Genomic DNA, 10,293 nt, shown 5'->3' on the forward strand with positions numbered 1-10,293 from the left:
AACTAACATCTGACATGGTGCAAAAAACTGAATATAACATAAAATGTTTTAAATCACTTACATTTAATTTGTAAGACATTTTTCTTAGTTATTAATAACATGCTTTGACTGAAAATTGTATTATCTAGTTCTAGAATCATTAATTTAGTCGACGATGAATGTATTTGAAATTGTATTATCTGAATCAAATGGAAATTGTGTGATGAAAATATTTTGTTATCTATCAGGAATATTCTATCAGGAAATCACATGTATTATTAGTCATTTCCATGAAATCAGTGTCAAAAGGTCTTGAAACAATATTATCGTTTATCGCAATAATTTTTTAGACAATTAAACGTCCAGCAAAATTTGTTATTGTAACAGGCCTAGGTGCGCCTTATAGTGTGGAAAACACGGTATATATATATATATATATATATAGTTACAATAATCTAAACCAGAACAAATTATTGCTAGAGAAACTAATTATTTTGTTCTTGTTTATGTATGCACGTTTTCTCTGTCCTACTGATTGATTGTGTTCTTATTTTTGAAAATCTGTTTGACATAAGTAAACTAAATCAAAGTTATAGATCAGATGTTGATCTAAATATGGATCTAGATTATAAAACTAGAAATTAATTATTGCTCTGTGATTTAATTACAAATTTGGTCAGAATTGTTCAACACAGAAGAAAAATGCAGTGATATTTTCGAGCTCTGCTTTGCACATCTGTATTTCTAGCTGCATGTTGGTTTACGTTAAGAGTCTTGACACTGAGTTTAAGCTCTAAAAGCGGCTTTAAAATTAATCTGGCAGTGTGTGGGATTAAAGGCTGTTGTGTGCAGATGTGGAGGCTAGATGAAGCCGGCTGTCTCTTAGTCTGTACTTTGTGATTCCCCAGGTTTGCACCTCTCCTTCCCCTTGACCTTTCTAGGCACTACATACTGACTGAAGTACTAAGTTCTAAAACATTCTATACCAAGTACTTGTGTTAAGAAAGGCCAGTGAAGGCCACCGTTTACTACACCTCATGACACAAGTTGTCTTATCAATTTGTATTCAGTGTATTGACTCACTTAATTTTTAACCTTTAAGGTCTGATTAGGTTCAACATATTTTCGTCCTAACTATCATCATTAAGCAAAACAGTGCTGTTGTTGTGTTAGTTACTACCTCACTAGATTACTCATGGTTTTCTAACCAGGATTCAGGTCAGTCAGTCTACTGTGTGTATTTCTCACACAAAGAAAAACTGATCCTACCAGAAGTGCATATACATATGTTGTAAACATCTCAAATAAACAGTGTCTGCAGTGAAAGTAAAATAAGGTAAACTGCATTAAATGAATATGATTGCCAAATAACTATGTTGAAAATAGTAGTCATTTCCAACCATTAATAAAATGGTTGGTTTCCTTTTTTTTTTAAATTTTGCATCCCAAGTATTGAGACCTATTTTTTAAAGGAATATATATTTTTAAAAAATATTAATTTTATTATATATTCAAAAACCAACTAGTGTCAATACGATTGATAAATATCGGAACGACAATATCCTCTACAATAAATTCACATTTCTTTGCCTTCTATTTCTCATTTGTGTTTCCAGTAGTTGGTGACTCTCGACTCTTGATGTGGGTATTTACTGCAGGGAGACTTCATCCAACAGGCGGAAAGACTTACTGGCATGCAAATTGCAATTTGCAATAAAATAGCCAACAATTGTGCTCTAATAATAATAATAATATTAATAATAATCCTTATTGTCATTATAGAAACCATGCAATAAAATTACATGGATTATAATGAAATTGGACAGACTGTAGACAGTCCTTTGAAAACAGATACCGTGATGACTATCCAGTCCTGTCAAGTCAATTTTGTTTCCAAAGCTTTATCTTCATTCATTTTCTTTTGCTCAACATAGCAAACCTGCCGCTTGCAAGCACTTTTACCCAGCCACAGCCCCCAACATTATAATATGCTTTGGAATGTGATGTCATTGTTGTGTATATAGTCTGTGGCGCGGTGGCTGATGGGATAATACTGACATCTTGAAGGCCATAAACATAATGGACGGAAACCAAACTTTCCTGGCGATTTTAAAAAAATCTAAGTAAGTTTAGCAATGGTACGAAGTTGTTGCGTCATTGGATGTAATGTGGTGGAGATGGCAAAAATGGTATTGCCGATCAAACCAGCGATCGGCAATACCGATTGGTGGATCGCTGGTTCGATTTCAAATCTGCCCGCCCTTCTTGTTTGATCCCTGGGGAAGACACTTCACCCATGATACTTGTCTGATGACCATCTGACCAACAAAAAATTGCAGCCTCGCTTCAGTCAGCCTACCCAAGGGCAGCTGTAGCTACAATCCATCAGATACATAGACAGAAGGATACCATGTCATGACTATGTCATGACACCCTTGATCAGAAGGCTGTTAGCAATCAGTAGCACACTGCTGGCGGATGTTCAGTGTCCTATGGAGCAGAAAGCTGAGGTTGTTGTTTCTCTCTTCTCCGGTGGGTGGCGCAGGTTGCTACAATTGATAGTGGCCACACTGGCACACCCGCTAGAACAGTGTTTCTCAACTCTGGTCCTCACCGCCCCCCTGCTCTGCATGTTTAAGATTTGCCTCTATTCCAGAACAGCTGATTCAAATGATTGCATGACCATCAAGTACTGCAGAAGCCTGTTAATCACCCAGAGATACAATTCAGGTGTGTGGCAGAAGGGAAACACTTAAAACATGCAGGACAAAGGGGTGGTGAGGACCAGATTTGAGAAACACTGCACTAGAAGGAAACAAATGCATTCAGTACAACACTTTCATTCTATTGGCTGAGAGGTTGCCAGTTGACAGTGCTTTTTTGTTCCAAAAGCAAGCAGAAAATGTTTTGTAATTAAGCAGAGAGTTTTGCGAGTGAAGATTTGCTCCGAGCAGACAAGGTCTGAGTGCGAGGAGAAATTTTGAGCACAAGCATTACAAGTTTTGAGAAGAAAGATATGAAGTCCTGCTTTCAGACTGAAAATGTGTGCTCTCCAATTATGGCAGAAAAATTCCCACATCACAGTTCATGCTTAGTTCATAGAAGTGGGTCAACCTTGTTTAGGTTAGGATTATATTTTAGCATAGTCCGAGTTTTCACAGAGTCATCTGGGTTATTCCATTATTGTGAAATAAACTGCTTAAATGTTCTAGTGTTTTACAGTAGCAATACTGATATGTGTTCCGATTGGGGGTTGCATTAACGGAATATTTTCCATATTTGACCTTTTTTTTCTTAAAGACGTAAAAATTTGAAGTGGTCATTTGACAGGTTATAAATAAAGCCCTTACTGGTGCACATGGGCACACATTGCAGACTTTATGCAAAGAGTTAATCGCAGAGGCAACTAAAATCAATCAATAAAAAAAATGCTTTCTGAATATCATCTCATGGACATTGAGCTAAATGTGTCAAAGACCGGGAGCTGACAGCTTATTGAAGAGTTATGCACAGAAAGCTGTGGAGCGCATCTGGTTAAGAAGCGCATTCCAAACCTTTGGTTGAAATGGTGCGTTTAATTTCAGTCTCCAGTACACACGGAAGTGAGAAAACTAAAGAGAATGCAATGTTGTGTTAATCCATTTATAGTCTAAACCAGTTGACCCCAAACCACTGTCCTGCCAATCGGTACTGGTCCGTGGACCAATTAGTACCGGGCCGCACAAGAAATGATTAGATATTTTTGTTTTATGTATTATCTGAGTCTGAATAATCTTTTATTTTGAAACTCCTTTAACCGGATTCTCTCGGTTACGTCTTGCGTGCCAACACTGAGCACACAAGCAGCAAAATGAGTGAGAAACATTTTGGAAAGTTTCTTTGTGAAGGAGAAAAGGTTCAGAGAAGAGACGGGAAAATGGATTTACCCAGTAGGTTATTCCCACATTCCAAGCCCACTCTGCATAATATGTGGCGACCGGCTCGGTAATGAGGCAATGGAGCCTTCAAACTGCTTCGCCACGTCAAGAGACCAATCACCCTGTGCATAAGCAACACTTTGGGTGTCATTGTGTGACGATTTGGGTTTTCTGTGTGTTTATTTAGGTAACTGTGTTCAGTTGAGTCTCTGTGCTTTCCCGTCTACACCTTGATTGCTCCCAGCTGTGTCTCTTGTTCCCTGGTTACCCTCTGTGTATTTAAATCCACCTGAGTCTCTTGTTCCTTGTCGGGTCCTTGTCTATTCTGTCATGTCGTTTCATGGACATTGACATGACTGGTGCATGTCAATGTCCATGACACTAGCAGCAGTGGTAGCAGTCTTTGTCTGCTACCAGACAAAAACAATGACAAAAGGTGAGCAAAGGCTGGGTGCTCAACCAGAGATTGAGCACCCAGCCTTTGCTCACCTGTGCTGCATGGACAAGATGAGAGGAGAGCTTCTGATTCTTAAGTCTGGTTCACACAGCATAATTTGAGAATTGTCGGCCGATTTTCCAAACCTCTGTGACCACACACGAGCCTATAAAAGTACAACAGGTTCGATCGGTTCATGTGTTCAGCCACACAGCAGGAGCAACACACCACACATGAACTGATTTCACTCACAAACATGCCGATTTCTGAAAAAAAACCCGTAAAACATCCTCCATACCATACGTAAATTTAGAGTAAACAAACATGGATGATGATATAGAAGCAATAGTGATAGTTTGTGGACTATCACTATTGTTTGTTACGTTTTTTTTTTTTAAAGACGTAACAAAAAGAAAAGGCATTGGATAAAAGACAGCGGGAGCAGCCGCTGCACTATAGTATGCAGGTGAGATGTTTTTTTGTAGTTAACATTTTTCTTACACTGTCTTTAGATTTTCTGTTCTGTCGTTTCATTTAGTGTCACCAATTAATTATATGATTATGTATTTACTGTTTTGATGTTTACATTGAAAACAATGAGCACAAAATAATGGATAAGTACACTAATTTTAAAATCTTGCCTTGTTAACCAGGCTTTAGTACAAAATAATGTGTTTTACTAGTCACAGCTGCATCGTGGCTAGTGTCAGGGCCAAGCCCTGGCTGAATGAATAAACTTATCGTTGTAACTGTCAGCTTAATGATAGCTGAAAAGTTACCGGGTTTATCAACTGCAGTAGCAATTTTGCTTCAGTTTCTCTCCTTAAAGTTTTTGTTGATATTCCTTGTATGAAATGTTGAATAAACATTCATGTTGTTTCCACATGTTATCTCTGATGTCCACCGGACTCAGTTGTGTCATATCAGCTTTTTGTCTGATTGGCTACCTGTCACATTAAACAGGCTACATTCTCGCTCCCAGTCGTGAGCCACAGATGCTGCGATAAAATGGCCAAGACAATCCAACATGGTGAATATGCCCGATTTTAGATCGTAGCGGTCCTGACGTTCTACTGACTGGATCCGATCAGTCGTAACACACCAGGATGATCAGTTCCAATTATTGCGAGTGACAATCTTAGAACTCAGAATGTTCTAAAATTGTTGTAAGGGAAAATCGGGCCCAAAAATGTAAAATTGTGCCACGTCAACTAGGCATTAGACGCCACACCAACATGCAGAAGCCTTGTCTGACGGTTCACCCCCTGGGTCACATTAAAACTGTCAAGTTTGGACCGGTCCATGATGATAAAGAGGTTGGGGACCACTGGTCTAAACAGAGGAGCAGTTAATTAGACCTTAACATCCGCAGTGCGCTGCACAACTAATGTGGACGTGACTAAACATATTTAGTTTGTAGTAATGGTCTGTACATTCATTACAGTAATCAACTGTTCCACAGACAGATCACAATTTTAAAAAATAAGCAGCTGATAATAAGCTGATTGCAATTTTCTGGCTGATCACTGATCTTAAAAAAACCTCAATTGCTGATTTTGTGTGTGTGTGTGTGTGTGTGTGTGCAAAATATAGTGAATAAAGTTGTTATACTTAGTGATACTTAGTGACAACCTGGTTGTCACTAAGTTGGCAACCATGGGGTGACTAATGTAAAACTTACATGGGCAGATGACCTGGTGGGTGGGACTGTCCATCAGCCCTTTCTTATGGTGGGCAGTGGCTGATTTTTGTGACCTTGTAGGTAGATAAGGTTGGTGGACCAAGCGCTGACCACCCAAACAGAAGGAAATTATATAAAAATTCCCTTCTCACCCTCCGCGAGTGGTTTCTTACATCCTCTGAGCTCGGGTCCTCTACCAGAGGCCTGGGAGCTTGAGGTTCTCCTCCAGTATCTTGGCTGTGCCTAGAACTGCACATTTCTGGACTGAGATGTCTGATGTTGTTCCTGGGATCTGTTTGAGCCACTGCTCCAGTTTGGGGAGCAGTGGCCTCGAAGGCCCCGATGACCACAGGCACCACTGTGGTCTTCATCTTCCAGGCCTTTCCCAGTTCCTCTCTGAGGTCCTGGTATTTCTCCAGTTTCTCGTTCTCCTTTTTCTTGATGTTGGTATTGCTACATCCACCACAACGGCTTTCCTCTGTTGTTAATCCACCACCACAATGTCCGGTTGGTTCTCCACACCATTTTGTCTGTCTGGATCTGGAAGTCCCACAGAATCTTAGCTCGGTCATTCTCCACCACCTTTGGGGGTTTTTCCCCACTTTGATCTCGGGGCTTCCAGTCCATATTCTGCACAGATGTTCCTGTACACTATGCCCGCCACTTGGTTATGTCGTTCCATGTATGCTTTCCCTGCCAGCATCTTGCACCCTGCTGTTATGTGCTGGWCTGTCTCAGGGGCCTCCTTGCACAACCTATCAAGGTATAGGTCTTGTCTGGTGTGGTAGATCTGAGCCTCTATTGCTCTGGTGTTTAGGGCCTGTTCCTGTGCAGCCAGGATGAGAGCCTCTGTGCTGTCATTGAGTTCAGCTTTTTCCAGTTATTGGTAGTATTTTCTGATATCAGCCACTTCAGTTATTTGTCGGTGGTACATCCCATGTAGGGGCTTGTCCTCCCATGAYGGTAYCTCCAGCACCTCGTCCTCTGTTCCCCATTGCCTGAGACATTCGCTGAGCACATCATCCTTTGAGGCTTTGTCCTTGATGTATTTATGTATCTTGGATGTTTCATCGTGGACAGTGGCTCTCACACTCACTAGTCCTCTGCCTCCTTCTCCTCTCAGGGTGCTGGATTTGGGGTGGAACCCTCCATGCATGGTTAGTAGCTTCCGAGTCTTAACATCCGTGGCCTTTATCCGGCTAATTATTCCGGCATGGTATCTGAGATATATATATATATATATATATGTGTGTGTGTGTGTGTGCATGTTAATGTCCAACTGTAAAACCATAATTAAGTATCTTGGTTCCAGCCCAGGGTCCCACACTCTCCTAAATCTGGCCCTTGGCGAGGTGAGCTCAAAAGCTCCTCCATGGACTGAACCACCAGTCCACTAACTCACCAGCTAATTGGGAACTCAAACTTTATCAGAGCAGACACAGAGTCAGCATGTTGAGACATAAACGCACACACCGCACATAATGCTTTGTTCTCAAAGAAATATCATTCTCATTTTCAGCATTGTGCAGGAGGATAAAGCGGCAACACCATAGACAGTGTATCCGAATTTAGGGACTGCAGCCTTCCAAGGGCCCAGTCTATGTAGAATGGGGCCTTCAAAAGCCACAAATATGCAATGACCAGAAGAAAGAAGCTCTTAATTCAGACAGGCTAGCCTTCAGCTAGCTTTCTGTTTTAGCTGTGTATTGCTACTGACTCCTGTATTATTTTTCCCCTTTTGTAGAAAATGCTGTTCTGGTCCAAAATAATAAAAAAATTCTTAAGTGTGATTATAAAATGCTCAAACATGTGTAGGACATTTCTACAAGAAATAAATATAAGCAAATTATCCATTTTCAAATATAATACTCTCCAGCTCTCAGATAAGGCATTACATTTAAATAAAACTATTATGTTTGAAGGCTAGCCTGAATCAGCAAAACCTATTTTCTCAGGAATAAATTAAATACTTTAGTAAACCAAACATTAACTGCTGGAATTCAGTAACGCCTGCAGCCATACAGCTGTACGCAGGATGCATATCTTAGATTTTCCTGTAAGTAAAATTGTTCAACAATTATTGGAATTTTTATCATCTAACCCTCTTTTTGTGGAGGGAAAAAAAAGTATTTTGTGTAAAAACATCTATGTAGCCCACATCTGCATGAGTCAGTAAGGGTGGGGACATGTCCATCCTAAACCCAAATGTTATTGGCCAGTTTACCTTTGTTTATTTGGCAGGTGGGCAAGCTAAATGTCATTATGCAATGAAACTAGGTAAAACTCAATAGTTTTAACGCTCCCGTACTTCTGAGGCGTCGTGTTATTGTGTGCGCAGTTCTGCCTGGTGGGGTCGCAAGTTTAACAGCCTTTTTTTTTGTGTCTTTGGGAACTGAAGAGGGCTGCACAGTGGCACAGTTGGTAGAGCTGTTGCCTTGCAGCAAGAAGGTCCCAGGTTCGATTCCTGGCCCGGGGTCTTTCTGCATGGAGTTTGCATGTTCTCCCTGTGCATGTGTGGGTTCTCTCTGGGTACCTCCCAGAGTCTAAAAACATGACTGCTAGGTCTGTGTTGCCCTGCAACAGACTGGCAACCTGTCCAGGCTGTACCCCGCCTCTCGCCCGGAACGTTAGCTGGAGATCGGCACCAGCACCCATCCCCACCCCACTAAGGTCGGGAGGGAGGGGTGCTGGTGCCATCCATCCATCCAGTGTATAGACAATGGATGGATGGATGGATGGATGATAGGGAACTGAAGAGCCGACCCAGTTGGCCAACCTGAGCGTTGCGCTAAAGGCCCCAACATACTCGGGCACACTTCAGTCCACAGAGGTCCACGCAAGAATAGATTTTTATTACCGTGTACACTTACTCGGTGTCGCACATTAAATTACCCGGTGGAAACAGTGTTCACATTGAACTGGTTTTCATGTGACACCGGGCTGATAAGGTTGAGAATAAGGGTTATGAGTTCAAAGTTGACATCAACATGATAAAAGTCAACATAAAGTTGTCGCAGGGACGTTATATCCACATAAGTGAAAATGGTCAACAGCAACAGGCTTCATATATTCACGCAAATATTGACATGGTGAATTATGCAGAATATAAGAACAAAAACAAGATATCATCCCAGACTTCAGGCAAATACGGGGCATCTGGCCAGCTGACACCTGGCGAGTGTAACCTGGTTGTATTTCTCTTTTGTTATAATTACACAAAATGTCTATTTTTTTTTGTTATTTGTGTAGCAGTATGCCCTGTAGGCTTTGAATGCACCACACAAGTGCCTGAATCTAATTGGTTGGGGAGCTCGCTGGCTGCCTGTATATAAAGGGCCCTCCCTCACCTGGTTGACATGACGTTGTTTTCCTTCCGGTACAGACCTCTGCGTTTGTTGCTGCTGCACGCTAGCTGCAAATTAATGCGTGCGCTCAAACAATGCGCTTAATGACACTGATCGCCGATCAATCGTACCTCTGGCCGCCTGTACAAGCTCCATATTTCCCCCTTCCTGTTAGAGGCACTACATAAAGAGCTCAGTGCCGCTGGCTGTTTGTCCTTGGCCGGCTGTTTGCCTGCTGTTCTGGTTGTCCGCCTGTCATCTGGATAGTCTGTCGGCTGCCTACCTGTCGTCCGTTTACTGGCTTCACGCCCGCCGTCCTGGTTGGCGTAAAACGGGCTCCTATCACTCGTCCAAGTGAGGCTGATAGGTGACCAGCTTGGACTATCCTTCTAGTGCCGTTCTGAGTGGCGTCTGCTACAGTAGATTGGTTCCTCCCAGGACGGACCTTTAATTTGGACTATTGCTGCTTGAGTTGTAGACTGAGTTGTATTTTATTGTCTGTAATTTGAATGTATTTTCCTTTATTTTGACAGGAATGGCCAGCTTGTGGTGTTGGTGGTGGACTTTCTGGGTGGTGGCACTACTTCTGGTTTGGTGCACAATTTTCTTTAGTTTTTGCTGTTTTGTTTGCTGTGTTTTGTTGAGAAAAATTATTATTTTGAGTGTTTAACACAGTTTAAACCTTTTTAGAACCAATTTCTTAAGTTTGAACAGGTTTCTGTTAGTGATTTGAAACAAATACTATTGCTGGGTAAGTATTGAAATAGATCTGCAGGAGAGCCTCGGCTCAGACCCCTGGGGTCTTATCATTAAAGACAGGAGGTCATAAATTAACATATGCAGGAAGGTAGAGGACAGTATCACTTGAATTACTGTGAGAAAGGGAACTTTGGTCGGTTCACGTAACCAGGATGAGAAATCTTCCAGAACTAACAT

General features: G+C 41.4%; 2 protein-coding genes across 17 annotated transcripts in view; both read right to left on the bottom strand.

Annotated features, from left to right (window-relative positions):
• The window catches only part of epb41a (erythrocyte membrane protein band 4.1a), an 86,553-nt gene extending 80,491 nt beyond the window's left edge, over positions 1–6,062 (bottom strand). For all 12 annotated transcript variants that reach the window (XM_008421563.2, XM_008421561.2, XM_008421560.2 and 9 more), the window contains exon 1: positions 6,014–6,062. In XM_008421563.2, the coding sequence (XP_008419785.2) occupies positions 6,014–6,047 (34 nt within the window). In that variant the 5' untranslated portion in view covers positions 6,048–6,062. The remainder of the gene's footprint in view (positions 1–6,013) is intronic.
• The window catches only part of dlgap3 (discs, large (Drosophila) homolog-associated protein 3), a 908,365-nt gene that overhangs the window by 283,347 nt on the left and 614,725 nt on the right, over positions 1–10,293 (bottom strand). The gene's annotated exons all lie outside the window — the stretch shown is intronic.

The sequence above is a fragment of the Poecilia reticulata genome, linkage group LG11 (genome assembly GCF_000633615.1).
Source record: "Poecilia reticulata strain Guanapo linkage group LG11, Guppy_female_1.0+MT, whole genome shotgun sequence".
NCBI classification, from domain to species: domain Eukaryota; kingdom Metazoa; phylum Chordata; class Actinopteri; order Cyprinodontiformes; family Poeciliidae; genus Poecilia; species Poecilia reticulata.